The sequence below is a fragment of the Chiloscyllium plagiosum genome, unplaced genomic scaffold, assembly GCF_037043375.1.
Source record: "Chiloscyllium plagiosum isolate Xiang-an unplaced genomic scaffold, Cpla_swu_hap1 HiC_scaffold_3, whole genome shotgun sequence".
NCBI lineage: Eukaryota > Metazoa > Chordata > Chondrichthyes > Orectolobiformes > Hemiscylliidae > Chiloscyllium > Chiloscyllium plagiosum.
Window position 1 is genome coordinate 145149285 of NW_028270141.1, and position 27934 is coordinate 145177218.

Consider the following 27934-nt stretch of genomic DNA (forward strand, 5'->3'; position numbering starts at 1 on the left):
AGGATCTGTGTACCTGGACACCGAGATCTCTCTGCTCATCTACACTACCAAGAATCTTACCATTCGCCCAGTACTTTGCATTCCAGTTACTCCGATCTCACACTTGTCCGCATTAAACTCCATTTGCCACCTCTCAGCCCAGCTGTGCAGCTTATCCATGTCTTACTCCAATTGTATAGGCATTGACGAGACCACATCTGGAGCACTATATGCAGTTTTGGTCTCCTTATCCGAGAAAGGATGCGCTGGCTATGGAGGGGATACAACAAAGACTTACTACACTGGCCTGGCAGGACTTATATATAAAGAGAGACTGGATCCGTTCATAGAACACAACAGGATAAATGTAGCAAGGATGTTCCAAATGACCAGGGAGTCCTCCTCATCTCAATCCCCATATCCTTTGACTGTGATCCCTAGTTGTGCACTCCCTGGGTATCTGGATTGAGATGGGGAGAACTTCTTTCCGAGAGTGGTGAGTCTATGGAATTCTCTACCACAGAGTATACTGGGGGCCAAAACATTGAATGTTTTCAAGAATAAGTGAGATGTAGTTCCTGGGGCTAAAGGGATCAAAGGGTATGGGGTGACTGAGTTGAGATGGGAACTGAGTTGAGATGGGATGATCAGCCATGATCACATTGATTGGCAGAGCAAACTCAAAGGCTCGAATGGACTGTTCCTGCTCTGAGTTTCGATGTTTATGCCAAAGTGCTGGAACATGGGATTAGAGTCAGCAGGTGCTCGAGAACCAGCACACAGTCGGCTGAAGGACCTATTTACATGCTGTAAATGTTTGATGATTCCAAGATCCCTTAAAAAAAATTAGATGGAGAATTAGTCTGTGGTGTTGAGGAAAGAATATTGAGTAGAATTCTCAAGTTATTTTTAAATAGCACTATAGGATCAACTTGTAGGATTTCTGGACATAGACCAAGTCAGATTCAACTAAGGAAATAATCTACAAGGGTTTGATGGTTAATGATGCTTGGGATTGTTCCCACAGGGAGGAAACTTTTCCCTTCCAACATATCACTACTATAGTTTTACACTTAAACATCACTCCCTCATGTCTGCTTTGTGGCTCATTTAAAGCAAATGTACAATTTAAGATTTGTGTGTTTTAGCGTAATTAAATAGATTTCAACAGTTAAACTGCATGCTGTGGTTGATTGCTACTGGCAAACTCCTCGAGACATAAACTCACTCAAAAATGTACATACATAACAGGAGAGAACCCAGCTACTAAGTAAATCTGATTAGGTTAGAACTATGGCTGCAGGCAACATTGCAAGTTAAGGCAAAGAATCTGATCATTATCAAAAAAAAAACATTTTATTTTAAAGCATATCAGTCTTGTGGAGGCCAAGAAGCTGAATATAAGCTTTAACTCTCAAGGTGACACTTAGTAGATATGCAACCTTTCATCTGCATTGGTGTGTTAAACTATCACTGGGGTTCCACTGGATTGCAAACCTCATGTATAACCCAGTCACTACGGTTTTAACGTTGATTGACTTAAGAGGACAAGTTCCACGTCAATTCTTAACCAATGGGGAAACACTATTTTCAAGATGATATTGTCGATTCTAAAACATGGGAACAGGGAGTGAATATTGCGTTACAGCTAATTCCATCAAAGTCAGAAGATAATTACCTCGCCCTGGCCTTTCTCCCATCTCTCTATAAGCTTTCTGAACTCATTCTCATCTCGATTTCAATCCCACTAAATTGCTGATTAGCCTACCTCATGTTTTGCCCTATACGACAGATTGTTTGCAAAGTGTTCTCCCTCCTCGAGCCTCAAAAACCCACAATCAATTTTGCTGCCCTTTCAAACTATTGTTCCACCTCAAACCTCCAATTCCTCTCTTAACGTGAATATGGCTAGTACTAAACAAGACGACAATAGAGAATAGGACCAAGTAATAATAATTAGGACTGGAAGGAATTATCAAGGAACGCTGGTATATTTAAAGTCGGGATGCAAATGGCTTGGAGGAGAATGTGTTTCCATGCAACTGCTGCTCTTCACCTTCTAGGTGGCACAAGTCACGGATTTGGAAGATACTAGGTAAGGAGCCTTGTCAAGTTGCTGCAAGGCACCTTGTAGGTGATACAACTTGATGTCAGTGTGTGTGGGTGGTGAAAGGATGAATCTTGAAGGTGCTGCATGTGGCACCAATTAAGCAGCTGCTTTCACTCGATGCTATTGAGCTTCATGAGAGCTGCTGGAGCTGCATCCATCCAGGCAAGTGGAGAATATTCCATCACACTCCTGATTTATGCCTTGTAAATTGTGGACAAGAACTGGGAAGACAGGTGCTAAGTTACTTGTCCCGGAATCTGAGCCTCTGACACACTCTTGTAGCTGCAATGTGGCTTATCCACTTCAGTTTCTTGGCAATGGTAATTCCCAGATAGCTGATAGGGAAAGGATTCAGCAATGCTTACAGATTGAGGTTGAATGAAAATCTGCTGTTGATGGTTACATATAACATACCAGTAGGAGGTTGGAAATCTATTCCATTTGGAACAGCAGTAGTGCCATATAATCATGTGGCTCCAACTGGCCCTTGACACTTCTCTGGAATAGCCAAGCAAGTTACTCAAAGTGCAACAAAGTATAATAAACTTCACAGGGAATGCAACAGCACTTGAAGATGCTCATCGACACCTTTTCAAGAACAATTATGGACAACTGTGTACAGTTCTGGTCGCCCCACTACAGAAAGGATATGGAAGCATTGGAAAAGGTGCAGAGGAGATTTACCAGGATGTTGCCTGGTCTGGATGGAAGATCTTATGAGGAAAGGCTGCAAGACTTGGGTCTGTTCTCATTGGAAAGGCAGCGGCTAAGGGGGGATTTGATAGAGACATACATGATGATCAGAGGATTAGATAGGGTAGACAGTGAAAGACTTTTTCCTAGGATGATGACATCAGCGTGTACGAGGGGGCATAACTACAAATTGAGGGGTGATAGATTTAAGACAGATGTCAGAGGCAGGTTCTTTACGCAGAGAGTGGTAAGAATGTGGAATGCCCTACCTGCTAACGTAGTCAAATCAGCCACATTAGGGAGATTTAAACAATTCTTAGATAAGCACATGGATGATTTTGGGATAGTGTAGGGGACGAGCTGAGAATAGTTCACAGGTCGGCGCAACATCGAGGGCCGAAGGGCCTGTTCTGCGCTGTATTGTTCTATGTTCTAAGTAGCATTACCGGTGACACTCATCCTGCAAATGAATCAAGTAAAGCTAACAGATGCTGCAGAGGCACTTCAGTCTATTCCACCTTCAGGGGAGACAAAGGAGAAAACTGCAAGTACATCAGAAATCTGACTTAGAGGCAGCAACGTGCAAGAAACCCATCAGCCGTTGAAAGAGAGTGGGGTGGACTCTGGGCTTCCACCTAATATATTGAACTGCTTCTTTCTCATCCGCTAATAGGCACTGCCCAACATTACCCAGATCAGGGTTGGAGGGGAGAATGATTCATCCCCTAACATACACACATCGCTTCCCTATTTCCACACAGAACAATGGTCAATATGGCATACTTTTAATGTGAATGGCTGTTGAAGCAGAGCCAATCAGTTGAGAGAATTTGGAAAACTAGAAGAAATGTATTAATGGTTACAAGGAAATAGGTCATAGTTCTGATAAAGGGTTGACATGAACCTGACAGTCAAATGGTCTCATTCCGTACTGAATGCTTCCAATTCTATCATACTTAATAAAAATAACCAAATTCACAACATACTTACAGCTGCCACCACCCTGCTCATGTTTCCTCATGGCGTAGGAACAGTAGATCGAGTGGATAATGACCCTCATCTACTAAGCGTCATGTCTGCAGGTCAACTTAGAGTTGAGTACAGACATGAAAAGCCAAAGAAGGGTTTAATCTATACCTCTTGAGAAATGAAAGCAAGGCATAGCCACAGCAGAAAAAAAAATGTCTCATGTAACTTAAGTTTTAATGTCACAACAACCAGGCTGGTAAACATTCTAGTTAAAGCAGCTGAAAAGGCAAGGCCGTTACCAAGAAAAGTGAGTACCCACAGCATATCGTTAAGAAAAAAATACACACAATATACAGCCCGCTTCAAAAAATGACAGCCCCCTTTCCAGTTCTTTGATCATGTGTGCACAATGTGAGAAGTTACAGGGTGAGGCTGTTTCATTGGCTTGTGGACCTACTCTAGCACAATATAACCAGCAATGTTCCAACTGGATAGATACGTACCACCCAAGAGCTACCTCCAGCAGATTATGAAAAGCATGTTATGAAATACATCTGTGAGCCCAGAGACGCATGAATACAGTATGCTATCATGTAGCTATTAATATTATATGGGAAGGGAGGGTGTTACTGGCAAAAACAAAACATTTTAACGTCCAGGAGGGCTGGTAGCCTCCAGGATTACCCTTTGCCATTTAGCTCGGGCGGCTACCCAAAGCACCTGGGGATCATTTCTCCTGCTGTGTTTTAAACAGTGTCTTCTTTCTGTGGCCAAAATACATTTGTCGTTCAATTCAAAAATTCAACAACAAAAACATGGAAAATTGCCTTAGGAGACAAGCACACAGGACAGGAGCAAGTTATGTGCAAACTGCTGTATTAACTGTTCATCACTTTAATCGCATTGAATGCTGACAATGACGTAGGATTTGCAGCACACACACGGACCACTCAGTTCGGCTGATCTACACTAGTGTTTAGGTGCCACATGATCTTCACCCTTGCTTGCATATTCCTTTCTTTATTGTGTACTTTTGTAGCTTCCCTTAAAGGGACCAATTCTATTTCCTTTAATGGCTTAACATTGTAGCAATTCCACATTTTAATCACATCAATACTCTTTAGAAGAAGTCTAACATTTCAACTCTAGAAAATATAATTGGGGTGGAGGGGGATAAAAAAAAGAGGTGGGCATGAAGGTGGAGTACATCCTTTTCACTTTCAATTGACTGTTTCAGTTCAGTGACAAGCATCCCAGCAACGTGAAGGTCGGAGACAGAGGGTGATGGTTGAGGTCTGCTTTTCAGACTGAAGGCCTGTGACCAGTGGAGTGCCACAAGGGTTGGTGCTGGGTCCACTGCTTTTCATCATTTATATAAATGATTCAGATATGAACACAGCAGGTACAGTCAGTTCATTCGCAGACATCACCAAAATAAGTGGTGTAGTGGACAATGAAGAAGATTATCTCAAAGTATAACAGGATCTTGATCAGATGGGCCAATGAGCTGAGGAGTGACAGACAGAGTTTAATTTAGATAAATGCAAGGTGTTGCATTGTGGTCAGGCAAATCAGGCCTTACAGTTAATGGTAGGGTCTGAGGAAGTGTTGCCGAACAAAGAGACCTATGGATGCCGGTGCATAGCTCCTTGAAAGTGGAATTGCAGGTAGAGAGTGGGGAAAAAGGCATTTGACATGCTTGCCTTCACTGGTCAGAATATTGGGACGTCATGTTGCAACTCGACACGACATTGGTAAGGCCACGTTTAGAATACTGGTTATCCTTCAAGAGGAAGGATGCTGTTAAACTTGAGGGAGTGCAAAAAAGATTTCCAAGGATGATTCTGGGACTGATCTTGAATTATAGGGAGACGCTGAATAGGCTGGGATGGTTTTTATTGGAGCATCGGAGGCTGAGGGATGACCAAGAGGTTTGTAACATCACGAGGGGCGTAGATAGGGTGAATAGCTATGGTCTTTTCCTAGGGTAGGTGAGTTCAAAACTAGAGGGCATAGGTTTAAGGTGAGAGGGGAAAGATTTAAAAAGGGCCTGAGAGGTAACGTTTTCACACAGAGGGTGGTGCATGTATGGACGAGCTGCGAGAGGAAGTGGTGGAGGCTGGTACACTGACAACATTTAAAAAGCAACTGGATGGGTATATATAGGAAGGGGTTTGAGGGATATGGGCCAAAGATGTTGTGAAACGTGAAAGGGTTCAGAAAAGATTTACAAGGATGTTGCCAGGGTTGGAGGATTTGAGGTATAGGCAGAGGTTGATTTCCCTGGAGCGAAGGTTGAGGGGTGACCTTATAGAGGTTTACAAAATAATGAGGGGCATGGATAGGATAAATAGACAAAGTCTTTTCCTTGGGGTTTGGGAGCCCAGAACTAGAGGGTATAGGTTTAGGGTGAGGGGGCAAAGATATAAGAGAGACCTTACAGGGCAACTTTTTCACACAGAGGGTGGTACATGTATGGAATGAGCTGCCAGAGGAAGTGATGGAGGCTGGTACAATTGCAACATTTCAGAGGCATTTGGATGGGTATATGAATAGGAATGGTTTGGAGGGATATGGGCCGGGTGCTGGCAGATGGGACTAGATTGGGTTGGGATATCTGGACAGCATGGTCGGATTGGACCGAAGGGTCTGTTTCAATGACTCTATGCTGGCAAGTGGGATTAGGTCAGATGCGAAAGTCTAGACTAATTTGACCAAAGGGTCTGTTTCTGTGCTGTACGAGTCTATGCTAGCACCTTTTGCCCCAAGCAACACTTTCACCCTGAAATGTTCATGTACCAGTGTGCCTGAAATATTATTTAATGCCATGCACCAACCACAAGCTTACAAACCAATTTGGTTTCTTCTAAAGTGCTAAACAGGTGGTTGACTGTCTGACCCCCACTTTGTGATCAGTGACACCTCTTGGCTTTACAAATGGTTATATCCTTCAGGCAACCAGTTATTGAATAGCGTGTCCCTGGTTCTATAAACTAATGGCTAAACCCTTGAGATTACCATTCACTGCCCAGTATCCTGGGTCTACAGTTTAAATGCTAAATCGATACAACCAAAATAAAAGTGCATCAGTCTTTTTCGGCAACTCGTTAGAGAGACAAAGCCATATTATGTCAAGGTTTGGAATGGAATATGATTTCTTTCGGTCTGCACCCCCACCCCCATGGATAATAGAGTTCCATGTGCTTTGATGGTGTTGTCTTTGGTGTGCTTTTTCTAAATACTCTAGCAATCCTTCCCTTCCCATCTCATCTCAAAAAGAAGCACTTACCTGTTTAAGTGGAGTTTCTGTTTTTTTGGGATGTGTCCTTCTGGCAGGACAGGTTTGTGGTCTGGCAACAAGCCTGAAACAAATTAGTAACACACTGGTAACTATAGCAGCAGCTATCGTTTATAGACTGAAACAGTTCAATGTTCATATGTTACTAAAGTGCCAACACATACAAAGCCTAACATACAGCTGTAAAACCACCCACCAGCATACAAACATTCCAACCAGCATCTCCCTTTAGAAAAAGTAATTGTTTTAACATCAATGGCAATTAGTATTTAAGCTCACTTTAATAAAAGCTCTGGGTGATTGTGGTTTTAATCTTGTCTCTAGTCACTCAATGCTCCTCCCTGTTTCCCTCTAGAATTCATTACCAGTGCTGTGGAGTTAGATCTAGTGTTGTGTGTATACCTGTGTTGTTAAAGCAAATCACAAACTGAGAACACTGAAAACTTAATAAAGTCTCTCTTGCACACACACACACATAAACATTCAAATTATAAGATACGGAGAGTAAGGAGTTTGATTTGTGTGCAGCATGATGAAAGACATATTTATATACAAAAATAAATATAAATAAAGTTTTTAAATTTGGATTTTAAAAGAATGGCTATTGTTTGCTTCTTTGAAAAGTTCTTAAAATAAATGGGGTCAGACAGTTCTTCTGAAGGTGTGACCTAGTCAATGTCAAAATGTAGGGAGCCTGTGGAGTATGAATGAAAAGATAACTGATACTGTGGTGGTTTATGACAGGTGGAACAGTAAAGGCCATGAGCTTGTTTTCAGTTGAGCAAGGATTGACTTTTTTTTGTTTTAGCAAACCCAAAGACTGATTGTTCTTAGGGCAGTTCGGAGGAGATCTGACACCAATCAAAAGGAAATCTCTCTCTTAGATGGGAGTTGTTTCTCGGAACAGTTCAAAAGATAGGTTACCTCAGGAGAAAAGTCCAATTTGTGCAATTTCCAGACCACGTATATTTGGTTAGAAGTCTGCAGGTGAATGACTAAGTGAATTAGACTTATTGTCACACATACTCAAATGAGTACAGTGAAAAGATGACAAGTCGCCACATCCCAGCTCCATCTCAGGTATACAGTACCTGGGTACAATCCTTAGGTACAAAGTAAAGAAATGAAGAAAGTTACATTACAGCTATACTCATTATAGCCATAAGTCAGAAAAACAAGAATTAATAAGGGTATATTAGAAGCTGAGAAAGCCTAAACTCTGTTTTATAAGTAGCCATGTAAGACAACTCCATAGTTTATAAGACAGAAACTGGTGAGAATCAGCAACGCCAAATTTAAAGATTTGATTCAGAAGTAGCTTCTCTTGATTTAAATGGTTACAAAGTGATGGTGCTAGGGATTAGGTTGAAACTTCGTCTTGTTGACTGTTTAAAAATGTTTCTTTTGCTACATCTAGACAGATTTTTCTTAAAATCCTTTTTACTATAAGCAGATTTTCTGACATTAAAGTTACCCTGCAGCTTCATATGACTATGCTGCCATAACTGACCATGACATTAACAAAACCAAAACAAACATAAGGTATCCCTCATGCCAGGTTTCACTCTGGATCTGAAATGTCTCGTAATACCACCAGCATTGATCACTGTTCTTTCATGCTGATGTCCTAGGAGTGATTAGATTAGATTCCCTACAATGTGGAAACAGACCCTTCGGCCCAACAAGTCCACACTGACCCTCCGAAGAGTAACCCACCCAGGCCCATTTCCCTTTGACTAATGCACCTAACACTACGGGCAATTTAGAATGGCTAATTCACCTGACCTGCCATATTTGGACTGTGGGAGGAAACCGGAGCACCCGGAGGAAACCCACGCAGATACGGGGAGAACGTGCAAACTCCACACAGACAGTCGCCCGAGGCTGGAATTGAACCTGGGTCCCTGGCACTGAGGGGCTGCAGTACTAACCACTGAGTCACCATGCCGCCTACAGTGAATTGCTGGCTGACCAGCACTTTATTGCCCAGCCCTAATTGCCCTTGAGGTGTTAGTGAGCTGGCTTCTTGACCCACTACAGTCCACAAGCTGTAAGGAGGGAATTCCAGGATTTTGAGCCAGCATGAAGAACGATGATATATTTCCAAGTCAGGATAGTGAGTGGCTTGGAGGAAAACTTGCAGAGGATAGAGTTCTCATGTATCTGCTGCCCTTGTCTTTCTAGGGCTATCCAAGGATCTTTGGTGGTGAATTGCTTGTAGATAGTACACACTGTTGCCATCAACTGCCGGTAGTGGATGTTTGTGGACGTGCTGCCAATCAAGTCGGCTGCTTTGTCCTGGATGGTGTCAAGCTTGAGTGTTGTTGGAGCTGCACCATCCAGGCAAGTGAGGAGTATTCCATCACACTCCTGACTTGTTCATTGTAGAGGGTGGACAGGCTTGTCGGGGGGAGCTACACTTTCCTAGCCTCTGACGTGTTCTCGTTGCTACTGTGTTTATGTGGCAAGTCCAGTTGAATTTCTCAATGATAATCCCCAGAATATTGAAAGTGGAGGATTTGACGATGGTAAGACCATTGAATGTCAAAGGGCGGTGATTAGATTGTTTCTTAACGGAGATGGTCAATGCCTGGGATTTGTGTGGCACGAGTGTCACTTGCCACTTGTCAGCCCAAGCCTGGGTATTGTCCAGATCTTGTTGCGCTTGAACATGGACTGCTTCAGTATCTGAGTCGTCGCGAATGGTGCTGAACATTGTGCAATCATTGGCGAACGCCCCACTTCTGACCTTACGATGGAGGGAAGATCATTGATGAAGCAGCTGATGATGATTGGGCCTAGGATACTACCCTGAGGGACTCCTGCACAGATGTCCTGGAGCTAAGATGACTGACATCTTTCATGACCATCTTCCTATGTTGTGGAGGTGTTGGTGTTGGACTGGAGTGGGCAAGATCTGAAGTCACACTACACCAGGTTATAGTCCAACAGGTTTATTTGAAATCACAAGCTTTTGGAAAGCTGCTCCTTCATCAGGTGGAGTGTAGAAAAGAACACAGGCACAGAATTTATAGGCAGTGAGATCCAAAGACCATACACATGGTGTGAATGGAGTGTCTACAGGCTGAATAACAAGTGAAGGGATGACCAATGATCTCATTAATGGAGGCAGAGAGATAATTACAAAAATAAAAATAAAATGGTGTTGGAGGCAAGTCAACATGATAGGGTTAGGAGTTGTATGCTGAGGGTCTAACCAAAGTAACAAGTCAACCAAAACTATACAAACTAATTAGGACAGAGAGATCATAAGTTACCAAGGTGATGGTGTCAAAACAGGACAGTAAGGAAGAGTTTACAGATACAGAACAGTATGGTGGGGTCACACGCAGCACAACATGAACCCAAGGTCACAGTTGAGGCTATCGTTACGGGTATGGAACTTGGCTATCAGTTTCTGGTTGGCAATCCTGCGTTGTTGTGTATCTCAAAGGCAGCCTTGAGGATGCTTACTGAAGATTGGAGGGATGAGAAATAAATGCTGGGACAGCCAGCTATGCCCACATCCCATGAAAGAATTTAACAAATTTCCTTAGCATCCTAAAAGCTACAATCTCAAATTCTAACCCTGTGGGATAGAAAATTCCAAAAATTTAACAGTTTTAAATCCCATTCCATAAATTGAGCAGATAATGCAAAACAACATGTTAATGGATTACTGAGGTAGGTCAATAATACTCAAGAAGTTGACAGCGGCCAGGACAAAGCAGCCTGCTTGACTGGTACTCTATCAACAGCTGACGCATAGTAGCAGCAGTGCGTACCATCTACACGATGCAATGGTGCGACTCACTAAGGCTCCATCAACAACACCTTCCAACTCTCAATTCCTGCCAAAGAGAAGAGCAACCGATACATAAGTACATCACCATCTGCAAGTTCCCTTCAAGGCCATCCTGACCTGGAAATATATCGCTGGTCAAAATTCTGAAACTCTCTCCCTAGCAGCTGTGCCTGTATACATATACCCCATAGACTGTAGTGATTCAAGGAGATAGCTCACCGTTGCCTTCTAGAGGGCATTTAGGGATGAGCAATAAAGTCTGACCTAGCGGCGAGGTCCAAAGGATAAAATAAAAGATACCAAGATCCTAACCAGATGCTTAAACCTTAAGTAAATTAGAAAAAACCATGGCACTAATTTGAGAGAGAGTAAGGAATGTTTCCCTGATGTACAACGTTTATCATTCAAACAACAAAGTGTTTGCCTGTCATTTGCAACATGTTATTAGGAGCACATCAGCTGCTATATTTCTTAATATTGTAATAGTGGCCACTTTTTAAAACTACTTCATTGGCTGCAAAAAGATTTGGAACATTCTGTGAATGGAAAAGACACCATACAAACACATATCCTTCTTTCCCTATACTTTCTTTTAAATTTAGCCACAACATATTTACAAAACTTGGAAGCCCTTTTGCTTTACTTCTGAACAGACAGCATAAAGATGTACAATGCATTACAACTGTCAGGGATTTTCTTGACCACGATACCTGTAGTGCAAAGCCTAATCACAATCATGAGAGCTTCCTCTAGAGGGCCTGTTTCACCTGCTTTTTCAATCCATTGTGCACATATATTTAGCTAGAGAATTGGCTCAGCAGGTTCTTTTCCAAGTGGATTGCACCAGCTTAAACCGGATGCAGGTTGGGGGTTTTCTGTCGTTCTCTGCATTGATAGAATATGGGCAGAGGTCAGGAGTTTAATTAAACTTTCTATATCTCCGACCTCTGACAACCCCCCTCCGCTAATGGTTCTCAAACATACAATGCGGATAGATCCTGAAGGGTGAATCTGGAGCTGCGGAATCAGAAAGTCTCTTCACCGGAGTTCAACTTAAAATTTTAAACTTGTTTCTCTTTCCACTTCAAGAAACCAAAATCTTCAGATTACAAGTGAAACAGTGGAGTTGGCAAGCATGTAGCAAAGAACAACCTAACCATAAAACATCCAACTGTACAGTAAATTTCTACAAAAAACCCTCTTTCCAAACAAGAAAGAAACACACTCGTTTTCATATCCGAGATCCGAGATGAATAAGGGTATGGGATGTGTAGAACTAGAGCTAAGGCTGTACTCTGGGTTCCACCACTATTCCTGTACAGCTGGAGACTCATGATCTTTTGTCTCTCTTTGGCATGAATACATCCTTGCTTTACAGAAGGGCATGGCACATTCTGTTACAATCAGGCACCAGCTGAGGATTCCCAACTCCATATGGGAAAACCCCCAAACACTTTTACCCTCAGGCGAGGAGGGATGAACAGCTCCACTTCTTTTTCCGACACCTCTTGTGGTTGGTGGCAACAAGGTTATTTTACAAAGGATTCCTCCTTCATACATGCCTTTCCTAAGTTGAATACATTTATGGTTTAAAAAGAGCCAATTAACCAGGTCTGGGTGCTTATTGGCTGGCAAGTGTGAGAAAAGGTAACAAAACACAACGCACACATAGATGGGAAATATGAATTCTGGAAAAAAGAAAAAAAGTTGAAGAGAAATGCGAATTAGTCTGTGGATTCCATGAAGAATGGACAAAGTTAGAACTCTCAACACCAGGTTATTTGGAAGTACAAGCTTTCGGAGCACTGCTCCTTCAGGTAGCCTGGTGTCGTGTGATTTTTAACTTTGTCCACCCTAGTCCAATACCAGCACCTCCACATCATGAAGAATGCATACTGGAATGTTAAGGCTGTTAAGCTGGACAATTCCGGTAATGCTGCCATTAGTACAGAAGCAGTTAATTTTGAGATCCTTGGCTCATCAGGTTAGCTGACGGAATTTTATCCTGATTTCTTGCCAACAGTGACCTAACTAGCTACCTCAATCTATGACCTTCATTGCCCTAGTCCAGCAGACAGGGCGACTAGGACCGAAAGACTAGGGTTAGCATTTGGCTTTTAACCACCTGGAAGGGTAAAACACAAACAGATCCGCAGTTTAAGACAAACGTCACGAGGCGACCTGCTGCTGAAAGAGGCAGTCAGTCCCTCATTATTTCAGTAGCAAAATGAGATTAAAGTCCAAGGTGTTTTGAATTGCATCATCCTTTTTAAACGGCTGCTGTTTGAAGTTTATTTGGCACCTTTGGGTGTGACATTCCATGTTTCCTCTCTGGGCTTTGTGTAATCCACAAACAGCTTTACCAGTCAGCCATTAAGTTTAGATCTCCATCACCTTTTGGTGCATGTCCTCAGATCTCAAAACTTGGGAAATTCCGCCCACCAAAATTTAGTCTTAGCAAGAAATACCAAGTGTAATCCTTCACCCAGTCATGCATACTGAGCAATGCAATTCATGGAATCACATCTAACATGAGACGCAAGGTCTGATTTTTCAAAACACAGGGTATTGTTTTCTTTGAGACAGACAGTCCTCAAATGTAACATCAGAACAGCACTGAAATTCATACAGCACATTACTGATTTATTTAATAGGCTGAGTTTTTTTTTGGCTTGATGATAGTTATTTTCCATTTAATGTGGAATTTCTTAAAAATTGTCCTGATTAGTGCAAGTTGACAAGCTTTGACAAATGCAGCAGTACTCACGTTCCATACCCCAAATGACTAAAAGTACATTAAACTAATATTCTAAAATCAGGGAACCCCAATTACGAACATGACTTACGAATGCTATGGACATGATCCCATATAAGTAATTTTAAATATCTGACAAAGGAATATTTACTGTACTTATTAACAGCTGCTTTAAATTGGCATGCATCGTGTTCTGACTTGCACACAAACCAATTCCCAAATATCCTTCAAAACTGAATCCATTCACTAGCCTGGGACTGCATGTAAAAATTTTTTCTTTTAAAATGCAAGATTGGCATCACTTAACCACTACATGTTGTCAACTAAGGGTCAGTGGTAGAACCCTGACCTCTGACTCATGAAAACTATGAACTGGAGTTCCACATTACACATTAGAAACTTGCACACAAATTCGCCGCTAGGAATGAATGAATAGCAGAGACAGTAAATAAATATTCTGTCCTTGTTTTCACAATATGGACAAGATAGCAGGAATAGTGGGGAACCAAATGTCATAAATGAGACTGGGGAAGCAAATGTATTTAATATTACAAAGCAGTGGCAAACTGAACGACTAAAAGCTGACAAAAGTTGACTACACCTGATGGCCTATGCCCTGGAGATTGATAAGAAAGATATAGAGATAGAGTGGTTGTTTTAGCTATGATCTGCCAAAATTCCATAATTCAGAACAGTCCAGCAGATTGCAAGTTAACGAGTGTAACACTGTTTAAGAAAAGGGGACAGTAAACAGAACTACAAGCCAGTTAACCTGGTACTTGTCAGACAGAAATGTAAGGAACATTATACTTCTAAGTGGTTACATGACATTTAGAAAATCATAATATAACCAGACACAATTTAATTAAAGAAAAATCATGTTTGAAAAATATAATAGCTCTTTTTAAAAGATATAACCTACAGGGTAGGTGAGGGAACCAATGGGTACAGCTTATATATATCATTTTCAAAAGGCTTTGCAAGATCTGGAGTTTCCAAAGGTAATGTGCCATACAAAGTGTTAATACACAAGATAAGGAGATGAGGTTGGGGGTAACATATAAACAGGAATAGATGCTGTGTTAAAGGATATGCATCACAGTGTGAACGTATCAGTCATTTTCAGTTTGGCAGGTGTTACTGTAGGAGTGCATCAAGTATAACAGCATCAGCTATTTACAATATATAACAATAATACATAAGGAGGTCAGGTGTAATGCATCCAATGCAAAAAACACAAAGTTGAATGTAGTTGCAGCAAACAATTATGAAGGCAAATAATATGCTTTCCAATACTGCAAGAGTTTTAAAGAAATCTCGCCACAACATTCTGATGCTTTAGCAAGTCCACATTTGGAGTACTGTGCACAGTTTTGGTCTCTGTAAACAAGGAAGAACACTTGCCTCAGAAAGGGTGCAATGAAAGCATAATTCCTAGGACAAGGGAGAAATAGAGTAGTAGCCAATGTTCTCTGGAGGTTAGAAGAGTGAGTGCATTGTAGAGATTCTGAGTGCGCTTGACAGGACAGATGGTCAGGGAACGAAGAGTCTTACATTTATAATTCCACAAACTTCCTGTTAAATATTTTAAATTTTCCATCATTGCCTCAAAACGATACTGCTCGCTCAATGAATTCATGACTTCCAAGACACTCAGCGATGGGTTTAAGTGACATGCAGCGAGAACATCTGAAATTTATGTAGCATGGTGTCTCTCCCAAGTGTAAAAAGTACAACTTCACAACATGAGCTCTGTTCTGTGTGGTGAAAGGGTCTGCGTTACAAATCGTGCATTGATATCCAATTATAAAAAGAGGCAAAAAAGGACTACAAACGAATATGGATGCCAAATGATATGGGCATGGTGGGAAGTGATAAACATGCTGGCATGATTTCACACAGCACTGGATGCCAAGTCATTGTCATGATACCCTGTAGAATAGGTCAGGACGAGCCCATTGAAAAGTAACTCAGTGTACTTGTTGTTTAAACAATGTGCAGAGACACGTTCACTTTTTAAGGTATTCTATACGCAGTTTTTTTTTCCCCACTGTCACTCTTTCTCGATTAACATTGCTAAAACGCCCATTGGTCTTTATTTGGAATGTGAGCAATTCTGACATGCTTCAAGCTTCACCTATCCCTGGTTACACTTTAAACATAGGTGGCTCCTTCTTGATTCGGAATAATGGTCTTTGCAGTGAGTAGCTGGATATGCCAGTTCAGTGGAGATGAAGAGGTGAATTAACCGTTGAGCAAACTCATTTACCTCTCCACCCCCAACGCTGCAAGCCTCATTCCTGAAGGGCTTTTGCCTGAAACGTTGATTTTCCTGCTCCTCAGATGCTGCCTGACCTGCTGTGCCTTTCCAGCTCCACTCTCTTGACTCTAATCTCCAGCATCTGGAGTGCTCACTTTCGTCCAGTTAATAAGTGGCTGATTCTCTTCCAATTGAGGCATTAATGAACCAGTTTAAAACCTTCATGTTCAGTTTTCTGGTGCCACCCTGGAAATGATTAGATTTCCAACTTGCCATAACAGGATTTAATGATGAACGCACAAACAAGGAGCAGGATTAGGTCACGCATCAACTTAATGGCTCCATATTCCTACGTACCTCCCCATAACCCTTCACCCCTTTGTTTATCAAAAATCAGTCAAGGTTTAAATTCATGATCTCTGTTACTGGTTGAGTACAATAACCACTACATCACATGCTCAAACTTTACTTCATTCTCTTCATGGGATAACTTTTTTTTAATTATCTCAAAATAGAAGTGCTTTTCAGAGCAATGACACTTTTAATTTCTGTTGTATGTTAGACAGGATTGGGTTGTGGAGAGATAATATTGTAATATTATGTGTATATGGGCTTCCCCAAAGCATTGCTCAGTGGGTTAGAAGGTACTTTCTTCTAAAACAAAAAAGATGATAATCAAGTGTGACGGGGCGTCTGACTGAGTTACATGAAATATCTGCTATATACAAGACTTTTTATATCTGTAATGTATCAAAAGTCCCCAATGTCAGACCAACTGAAGGAAGACTGTATAGCCCACCAGGTGAAAGGTGAAGGGAGATTGCAGTGACTCAGTGGTCTCGGTTACTGTTGTTGAATATGTCACTGGAATCTGACTACCAACCCATGATCATACAGACAAGAGTCCCCAAATCCTGATGTTAAACAAAGTTACCCACAGCTTCGAACAAGTCTGACAATAATATAATGTTACACATGACCACATGCATATGAATGTAGAAGCTAGACTAGAGAAACAGGCTGATTAGCTTCACAGATCCATGCTAGTGATTATGCCGAACTCAACCTTCCTTTCATTCTATTCAATTCATCTAACCGTGTCAAGGTGTCCTATTCATTATTGCCCTCTCATACTCATTCAGGATTTTCTCAAATTTTGCATTTCATCACAACTACTTCCTGTAACGAGTTTCGCATTCTGACTACAGACATTTCTGGTACAACCAATGTTTCGTCAACACGAATTGGCTATAACGCGATTGACAAACAGTGGACACTCCTGAAGAAGGGCTCATGCCCGAAACATCGATTCTCCTGTTCCTTGGATGCTGCCTGACCTGCTGCGCTTTTCCAGCAACACATTTTCAGCTCTGATCTCCAGCATCTGCAGTCCTCACTTTCTCCTAGAACAGTGGACACTGTTTGGATAGCATGAACTTTCTACTGCATAGGTATAGCGATATTCCACAGTGATCTTCTGCAGCACAATTCTCTATAGCACGAGATTGCACAGGAATGGAACCATCTCATTATACCAGAAATACCTGTACTTTGCCCAATACAATGACAGGCTGGTGAGTCCGATGTCAGTGGTGGGTAAGTTGTTGGAGGGGATTCTGAGAGACAGGATTTACATGCATTTGGAATGGTAAGGACTGATTAGGGATAGTTAGCATAGCTTCTTGTGTGGGAAATCATGTCTCACAAACTTGATTGAGTTTTTTTTTTGAGGACGCGACCAAGAAGATAAATGAGATTGGAGCAGTATAGCAGTTTAGTCAGGCCTTCAACAGGTTAGGCAGGTTTGTAAAGTTAGATCACATGGGATCCAGGAAGAGCTCGCCAACTGGATACAAAATTGGCTTGACAGTAGGAAACAGAGGGTGGTTGTACAGGGTTGTTTTTCAGACTGCAGACCTGCGACCACTGGTGTTCCACAGGAATTGCTGATGGGCCCCCTGTTGTTCATCAATTATGTAAATGATTTGGAAGAGAATATAAAAAGCATGGTGATATAGTGGATAGTGAAGGTGGTTATCTAAGAGGGCAACGAGATCTTGATCAGCTGGGACACTGGATAGTGGCAGATGGAATTTAATTTAGATAAAAGCAAAGTGTTGCATTTTCTAAGACAAATCAGGGCAGGACTTACACAGTTAATGGTAGGGCCTTGGGAAATATTGTTAAGCAAAGAGAGCCAAAGGTTCAGGTACATTGTTCCTTGAAAGTAATGTTGCACAGAGACAGGATGGTTCGGAAGGTGTTCAGCACGCCAGCCTTCATTAGTCACAGCACTGAATATAGGGATTGGGACGTTATTTTGCGGCTGTAGAGGACAGTGGTGAGGCCAATTCTACAGTACTGTGTACAGTTCTAATCGCCCTTCTGTAGGAAGGATATTAAATTGATTAGGGGGCAGAAAAGATTTAAGAGAATGTTAACGCTTCTCTGATTCCTGGTTTATGATCTCACCTGCCTTTGTAAAGGTGCAGTATTATACTGTTGGTAATTATGATAACCCCTGTTCTGAAATCTGGAGATTTTCAAAATTAATCTCTGAAGCTTCATAATTCACTGGGTGTGATCCTGATTTATACAAGTTTAAAGTGACTGAATTAAGCCATGTACATCCACTCATCCATTTACACGTCCCATCATACAGTTACTCAATCTCACCTATTCCAAAGTCCTGATCATCTCCTGAGCCTTGCAATCACTCCTGTCACCAAGATCTCAATTGATTGTTGAAACTTAGTTTCTGTACACTTCGTCATATTTCACTTTTCCTATCCTACTCTAATCAGAGTATCTTTTTCCCTCACCATCTTTCAACTGACAAAAACAAGTTTCCCTTAGCTTCCTCACCATTACATACAAAAAGATGTCTTACATCTTCCTTTAGATTAGATTATATAGTGTGGAAACAGGCCCTTTGGCCCAACAAGTCCACACTGACCCTCCGAAGAGCAACCCACCCTGACCCATTCCCCTACATTTACCCCTTCACCTAACACTATGAGCAATTTAGCATGGCCAATTCACCTAACCTGCACATCTTTGAACTGTGGGAGGAAGCTGGAGCACCCGGAGGAAACCCACAGAGACACAGGGAGAATGTGCAAATTCCACACAGACAGTTGCCCAAGGCGGGAATTGAACCTGGGTCTCTGGCGCTGTGAGGCAGCAGTGCTAACCACTGTGCACCGTGCCGCCCGTAAGTCTCGAATAGATACACAGATCAGAGCCCAAACTACTGTAGACCACAGAGGGAAATATCGTGGATGCTAGAAATCTGACAACAAAACAGAAAATGCCGTTGAAACTCAGTCGGACCAGCTGATAAAGATTTCAAGTTCAATATGGATTTTCTTTTGAACAAGAGGCAAAGTTAACTCTGTTTCTGCACAGATGCTGCCAGGTGTTACTGGGTTTCTCCAGAACTTCCTACTTTTAGTGCTCATTTCTCAAGTTTTCTTTGGAATGAATACAAACCTGCAGTGTTGCAAAGATGAATTCTTACATTTTGGCGTAAATATTGTCAAAGCTATATTTTACGGCTGTTAAGGATTTTAACTAGACAAGCTCAACAGAACTCCTGCGCACACTTCCTCTGCTTCAGCAATATCAAAATCTTATTTTACTGAAAGCTGGGGTTGACCAATTTTAAGGATTCCTCCATTATGACTGATAGATATTTACAAACAAAGAAATAACTTGCATTTCTAGAGCACTGATTAAATCTAATGATGTAGTAATGTAGGAAACATGGCAGTCAACTCCAGATAGCAAACTCCCATAAACAGCAATCACATAATGACCAGATAATTTGTTGCCAGTGATGCTTACTGAGGAATAAACATTAATGAGAACACTTTACGTCAAATTCCCTGCTCTTCTTTGAAGTAATGCCATGGGATCTTTAATACCCGCCTGAGTAGTTAGATAGATTAATTAATTCTCACCAATGCCTTTGTCAGCACTGCTACTACAGCTATCCTCCTTGATACTAAACCTTTCATCTGAGAAACTTTCAACACACTCTCACATTGAGTGAATGAGCTCAACTTTAGCTCTGCAGAAAGGGGGAAAAGCACAAAACTGGCCTAACATAGGTTCCTGCATGGTTTCAAATGTTGGACAACAGGAAAGTAATAGAATGCAGGAAACAAAGTTAGAAATTGTTGGAACAAAAAAATCAAAATGTCTATCTCTTAAAGGGAAAGGTCTGGTAATATTTTAGGTGTAGACACCCCGTCAGAATTCCTTTGTCAATCTTCACTGATTTAGTACACAGTCACCATGTATTTCATGCAGCAGTTTACAGCATGGTTTACAGCAGTTTTTCTCTTTGTTTGTAGCACCTGGAGACATTGGGATCACTCTACAAAGCAAATTAATTTCTGTAACCCGTTATTTCCAATCAAATGTCCTTGTATATGTTATTAATCAACCTGCTCAGACGTTTTATAATACATGTCTGGGGCTGCTGGAACCTTCTGGCTCAGAGGTTGGGACACTAATCCAGATTCCTTATAGATAGTTCCCATAAAACCTCTCATATATACAGAACTTGCCCTTACAATAGGGTCTGCTCACACCCAAGTCGTTAGAGTATGAAGTCAGCCCTCCACAAACTCCAGTCAGAGGAATATGGAGTAGGCTGCCCAAGGCTGAAAAGATCACTTGGAAATAAAACTGCTGGGTGAACGTGCGGTCGGTCATGACTACAATGACCACTTAAACTTAACAGCATGCTAGGAAGTCATGTAGCAAAGCAATAACAATATTAAAATAAATAAAATAGGACCAGCAAACACATGCATATCTGCTTTGTTTTGAAGTCAAAAGATATTTCTGGGAGCGCTTTGGCCCTAAACACTCATTATCATGAGCAGTGGCAAGCAACACTGTTTACTCAAGTAACTATAGCCACAGGTCCTCTTCTTCAGATTGTTAAGAATGCGACGTGCCTTGTGCCAATGGAAAAGAAACAGGAAATTACCTTGTGTACTGCAACTAGGCACTGAACAATTTTGTGAATTGCACATTATGTTCCACAGGTCTTTGTGCATCACCATATCAGATCAAGGAAAAGCCTTTTGTTTGTTCAGTAGGGCTGTGAAAGAGCTCCATTTGCCAGCGACGTGCCCAGCCAAGTGGTGCCACACGTTGCTCACAGTGTGACCTTGACATAACATGGATGGTCACTAGTTAACAGGTAATCTTCAATGGCAATGGTATCAGTATAGGAGTGAAAGAGACCAAGTACAGAACTGAGCACTTCTTTGTTGTGATATTAAGCAGAGGAAATTAATGTTATTCAGCACAGCTAGATCATGAACCTTCATGTGGAAATAAATTCCCAAAAAGGTATTGGAGGGAGCACATTTTGGGAGAGGGAGCAATTGGAACTGAATAATTTTTCATGGTGATATTTCAAATAGAAGGTGAAACTAAATGTTGCACCAAATGCAACATGATGCTTAGATCTGCACAAATGCTTTTGTGCTTCAGTGGCTAATATTAGTACATAGCAAAATTCCACAACAATGACATATATACTGAATATTCTTTTTGGAAGTCCTAGTCAAGGGTGTAATGCTAACCTGGACACTGTAAATGGTGAGTTACAGCTTTTTACAAACAATGCCAGGGGAATTTCAACATTGACTAAAACCACTTGCACAGGCTTTTGGATAGCAGACTACAGATCTTTCTTCTCTAGGACCTACGATCAAATTCCACAATTGACTGAATGTTTCCTTTCCTGCAATTTATTACAACAGTGAAATGAGGTTAATACGAGGCATTTTGCTCAGGAAAGCAACAAAAGGGCTAATGAATGGACTGGAAATATTATTTTTCTTTCACTTTCTTTCAAATAGGATTACAACATATTATTGGCACACAAAGTTTTATCTTGTAGCTGACACAAGGGCAACACGGTGGATCATCTGCCACCCACAAACAGAAAGCCAGAGCCATTGATCCCATGACTGGCATCAGTCATGATACCAAATGGTCACTGGGTAGACATATGGATGCAAATGGAATAGCATAGATGGGCTTCAGATTGGTTGCACAGGTCGGCGCAACATCGAGGGCCAAAGGGCTTGTATTGCGCTATAATGTTTTATGACCTCTCTCTTGTGGTAAGGGAAAGGCAGCAAGAGTGGGTACATTACTTTCGGTTCCGGCCTGTGCCACACTGGAACCAAAAGTAATGTACCCACTCTTTCTGCCTTACCCTTACCGCTCCATTATTTGCTCCTGTCGCTGCCCATTTCTCCTCTTTCCTTGTTGCCCTCGCAACACCCACTTTCAATTCAAGAATATGCACGGTATGTCTTATTAACATGTCTAGAAAATCCCATCAAGTTACATCAACCGTCAATGCTAATTATTGAACACCCACATCCCTTGCACGTTTTCCTGATGAATACTTCCAATGACTACATTTAAGTTCTTCCCACTGACATTCTGTTCACTGATCAGTGACAGCAAAAATAGAACGATCTTCCACTAGCCACAGTCTGGATAACTAAAGATCTACTGTTTTCTGTGAGTTCAATAAGTTTCAATTACTGACTTTCTTCACATTATTTAACATGAATATTACACTGCTCTCAAACCACAAGTTCGCAATTGATGTCATAAACATACTTCAGTCTTGGTGTTGACACAAGACGTCACTGATATTCTATTCTGTAATACCACAATTCATTATGGCCACTATCAGTTGGGGATACCTGTCAAGCTTTTGATTTGACCATAGTCCTATTGTATGCAAAGGTTTTATATCCACTCCCAGTTCCACTGTTACAGACCAGCACACAATGTATTACAATATGTGGAATAAGTATATAATCAGGGTGAGGGGGATCACCAATCTGGCCAAAACAAGTTTCCCATGCTTAATTTTTTTAACTGCATATTATTATAATCTCCCGGTTCCTGTTAAACTCCTATCACATTACCGCCATTTCACAGCCATGACCAGTGATCAGATGCAGTCTATTTATAGAATCATAGTCACGTGCAGCACTGAAACAGACTCTTCGGTCCAAATCGTCCATACTGATCAGATATCTTAAATTAATCTGGTCCCATTTGCCAGCATTTGGCCCACATCTCTCTAATCCCTTCCTATTCAAAAACCCACCCAGATCCCTTTTAAATGTTGTAACTGTACCAGCCTCCACCACTTCTTTTGGCAGCTCAATCCACACATGCAGCAGCCTCTGAGTAAAAACGTTGCCCCTCAGGTCCCTTTTAAATCATTCCCTCATCTGAAACCTATGCACGTCTAGGTTTGGACTCCCCTACCCTGCAGAAACAAAAGACCTTGGCCATTCACCCTATCCACGTCCCTCATAATCTTATAAACTTCTGTAAGGTTACCCTTCAGCCTCTGACACCTCAGGGAAAATTGCCCTAGCCTATTTAGCCTCTCCCCATAGTTCAAACCCGCAAAGCCTAGCAACATCCTTATAAATCTTTTCTGAACCTTTCAAGTTTCACAACAAACTTCCCATAACAGGGAGACCAGAACCTGAACACAGTATTCCACATGTGGCCTAACCAATGTCCTGTACAGCTGCAACATGACTTCCCATCTCCTATACTCAATGCACTGACCAATAAAGGCAAGTTCCCAAACGGCTTATTGCCGGTGCTTGAGGCAAAGTATAAGCCTGACGTCTGGGGAAGATCATTCCTCACTGCCAAAAATGGCTTCTCACTCCAACAATGCATCTTATCTTCAACCCGTGTTTGCATCTTTTCTTTCCAGAAAGGGAGTAGTCTGAGAAAATGATAGGAAAACAGATGGAAACTCGACCAGAAAAGCTATTAGGTGAAAAACGTTATTTCAGTTTCTCTCTCTACAGATGCTGCAAGGCCTGGTGAGTTTCAGATCTCCACCATATAATTCAGACTAAATTTTTTGAAGATTACAAGGTTGAGAGGTGATATTATTGAAGAATATAACACCGTGAGGGGTCTTGAGAGGTGGATGCTGACAGGAAGCATCCTCTGGAGGGTGAATCTAGAACTCGGGGGCACAGTTTCAAAACGGAATGAAGACAAATTTCATCTCTCAAGGGTGGTTAATGTTTGGAATTCTCTTCCCATGCAGAGGAGGCTGGGTGATTGAATATAGTCGCAGTTTATATAGTAAGAACTACTTTGATCTCAGTAAATGGCAGGAGCAGGTGTGATCAACAAAATGTCCTTTTTCTGTTCCTATTTCTTAAGATCCTACAGAGAACTAACATTAGTGGCATGGGCTTGAAGGTAAGCTAGCAGTGTGCCACCTTGACTGGAAGACAGCGTTTGATATTGCGATACATACCAACTGATGAAAATAAAAATATCTTAAAACAGGACAGGAAAGTTAATTAAAGGCTTTTATCCACAGGATATAATGTACAAGAATCAACAGAAGTTGTGAGGAACTTCAGGTTTGTTCACTAGTTACAATTACTAACGAGAAAGTGAGGGAACTCAATATCGAAATCACCAGTGCCACACAAAAAAAATAATTTACCTGCTCGGTGAGCCATCTTTACACAAATTTCAATCTTCTTATGCTCTTCAAAGCAGAGGCCTGTGATCCGACGTGGCAGCATCCCTCCATCTGACCGGATAAACTGACTGAGCAGTAGCACATCCTAATCAGAAATAAGAGAACAATGTAAGAAAGGATGGGGTAGAGGTAAGGCCAATGGGCTGGTAACCCAGATGATCAGGCTCATGCAGTAGGGATATAAGTTCAAAGCGCAACACAGTAGCTTTGCAAATCTGAATTCAACTAATAAAGGTAGAATATAGTTATTGCATCACTGGTGACCATGAAACTCTCGACCACAGTAAAAACCCATCTGATTCTCTCACGTCGTTTAGGTTAAAGTAATCTATCATCTTCATTTGGCCTGGCCTACGTGTGACTCCAGACGGATAGGAAAATGTTTGACTGTGAAACAGATGAGCAAGCAACTCACTTCAATGGCAACTTGGATGGACAAAAAAATGCTGGTCTTGTCTGTGACACCTACTTTGCAAGAAAGAATAAAATAAGAAATGACCTCTAACCCGTCATCACAAAGTGGGGGAAGGTTAAGTATTTAACTTAAACTTCAAACCAACATATGGCTCATGCAGTTAAACAATAGACTTATCACCTCAACAAACTTAAGCACATGACTGGAAGAAGATAGGGACAATGTTTTACTAGGAAGCCTATTAAATGAGAGTCGAGAGTGTAGTGCTGGAAAAGCTCAGCCGATCAGGCAGCATCTGAGGAGCAGGAGAGTCAACGTTTCAAGCATAAGTCCTTCATCATATTCCTGATGAAGGTCTTCTGCATTCATAATGATGAAGGTCAGCATCTTCAGTCCTCACTTTCTCCTAACCTATGAAATCACTCCTCGCTAGTCGATTTGAAGCATATTGAAGATTTTCTCAAAAACACAGCCCACAGCCAAATGCCCAGAGAAGCCTATTTTGGACTTCCTTTGCTTTGTTAAGAAATCTCCTCCCACCCCCTCCCCCTGCTGTGCACCTTCCTCCTTGCTGCAGGCTAGATCTGGTACAGTGTGGAGCTAAACTGAATCAAAGGTTGTCTCACTCCATGACATTTAACATTCAGTTCCACTAAAAAAATGTTGTGCATTCTGGGACAACTGGAACTGAAAAGATCATGAACTCTTGACAAATCCTTTAACCAAAGAACTTGCATGGAAAGCCTTTAAGGTTTATCAATAAATTGTTGGCACATAGTTAAATTCTAATTTCTTCCCTCCCTCTCTCAACTTCCCTTCAATTGGCAATGTACAGGGTCATCCAAGTGCAGGCAAATCTTCACACACGCACATCACTCCTCACACATTCTATTTCCTTGGTTTAGTATTCCGATTAATTTGTAGTTCTCTCCAAATGAGGAGTCTGTGTCGATCTAAAAGGCACAGTCTGCCCCGAGGATGTTTAATTCCCTCAATTTAGACCATAAGGTGTACGAGCAGAAGCTATGCTATTCAATAAGATCTAATAATCTTCAACTCCACTTTCCTGCTTTTTCCCTATAATCCTTGATCCGTTACTGATTAAAACTCTGTCTATTTTGCCCTGAATTATTTAATGACCCAGGTTCAATAGCCCTCTGTGGTAAAGAATTCCACAAATCCACTACTTTGAGAGAAGAAAATTCCTCCCATAGATTGATATAGTGCAGAAAAGGCCCATCGAGTCCACACTGACAGCAACTACCACTACAGGTGCGCTAATTCCAATCTCCTGCACCTGTCTCATATCTTTGAATGTTATGGTATTTGAAATACTCACCTGAATATTTTTTTTAAAAGGTTGTAAGGTTTCCAGCCTCTACTATCTTCCCAGGCAGTGCAGTTCGGATTCCCATCATCTATTGCATGAAAAGGTTTATTTTGCCAACCCTCCTCTTACCCACCCCTAATTTCCCACCCCTTACCCTAAAACAATACCCTCTCAAGCTTGACCCCTCAACCAAGGGGAACAGCTGCTCTCTATTCACCCTGTCCATGCCCCTCAATCTTGTCCCCCCTCAGTCTTCTCTGTTCAACAGACAACAATCTAAGCCCATCTAGTCTCTCCTTCTTGCCCCATTTCTCTATCTGTGGCAACATCCTGGTGAACCCCTCTGTACCCAGTCAAGTGCGGTCACATTCTTCCTGTAGTGAGGTGACCAGAACTGCACACAGTATCCCAGCTATAGCCTGACCAACATTACCTCCTTGCTCTTATACTCAAGTGTCACAACTAATGAAAGCAAGTGTCCCATATGTCCTCTTAACTATCCTATTCACATGCTCTGCTGACTTCGGGGATCTGTGAATACTTACCTCAAGATCCCTCTGTTCCTCTAAGCTACCCAGTTTCCTGCCATTCATTGAATACTACCTCATCTCACTACTTCTTCCAAAGTGCATCTGCTCACTCTTATCAAGGTTAAACACCATCTGCCACTTGTCTGCCCAATAACCAACCCATCTATATTTTCCAGTAACCTACAACCAACTTCTTTGCTGTTAGCCACTGTACAATTTGGTGTCATCTGCAAATTTGCTTAACATTTACCCCTTACACTTTCATCGAGATCATTTATTATAATAACAAACAATAAGGGTCCCAGTACTTGTGGCACATCACTGGATACTGGACTCCAGTCACTTAAACAGCCTCCTACCACTACCCTTTTTTGTGTCTTATTACCAAGCTAGTTCCTTGCCCATCTTGCCAAGTTTCCCTGAACTCCATGTGATTTAACCTTTGCAACTCATCTCCTATGTGGGACCTTGTAAAAAGCTTTGCTAAAATCCATATAAACTACATCAACTGAGCGTCCCTCATCCACGTAATGGATCACGTTTTCAAAAACTTCTAACACATTTGTTAGGAATAACTTCCCTTTAACAAAGCCATGTTGACTATCCCAAATTACCCCATGCCTTTCCAAGTAGGTATTAATTTGCTTCTTCAGAATTTTCTCCAATAGCTTCCCTACCACTGACGCGAGTCTGTAATTTTCTAGTTCACCTCTAGACACCCTTCTTAAAAAGTGGATCCAACTTAACTGACCTCCAGTCCTCTGGCACTTCCCCAGTGGCCAGACAGGGATTAAAATGGTGTGTCAGAGACCCTACAATTTCCTTCCTCGCCTCCCACAGCAGGCTGGGATGCAATTCATCCAGGCCAGGGGATTTGTCTATTTTCAAGCTCAACAGAGCCTCCAATATCTCGCCATTTTCTATGTCAAACTGTCCAAGTTCCTCATAGTCCCTTTTCCTGAATTTCATAACAATGCTCTCCTTTTCCAGCATGTACATCAAAGGGAAGTATTAACTCAACACCCTTGCAATAGCCAGCAGCTTCACACAGAAATTGCCCTCTTGGTCCTTAATGGGCCCTACTCGTTCCCTGCCTAACCTCATCCCTTTAATGTATTTAAAAAATATCTTGGGACACCTCTGTCTTAAATGTGGAGCCCCTTATTCTGAGATGGTGCCCTCTAATCCTAACTCTTGCACAAG

At 41.6% G+C, this 27934-nt stretch overlaps 1 protein-coding gene across 5 annotated transcripts in view; it reads right to left on the reverse strand.

Moving 5' to 3' along the window:
• mrps18a (mitochondrial ribosomal protein S18A) overlaps positions 1 to 27934 on the reverse strand; it is a 93996-nt gene that overhangs the window by 38934 nt on the left and 27128 nt on the right. For all 5 annotated transcript variants that reach the window (XR_015754767.1, XM_087984105.1, XM_043687258.2 and 2 more), the window contains 2 exons: positions 24418 to 24541; positions 7041 to 7113 (listed from right to left, as the gene is read on the reverse strand). Coding sequence is in view for 4 of the 5 variants with exons in the window: in XM_087984105.1 (XP_087840231.1) it covers positions 7041 to 7113; positions 24418 to 24541 (197 nt within the window). In the remaining variant the exon portion in view is untranslated. The remainder of the gene's footprint in view (positions 1 to 7040; positions 7114 to 24417; positions 24542 to 27934) is intronic.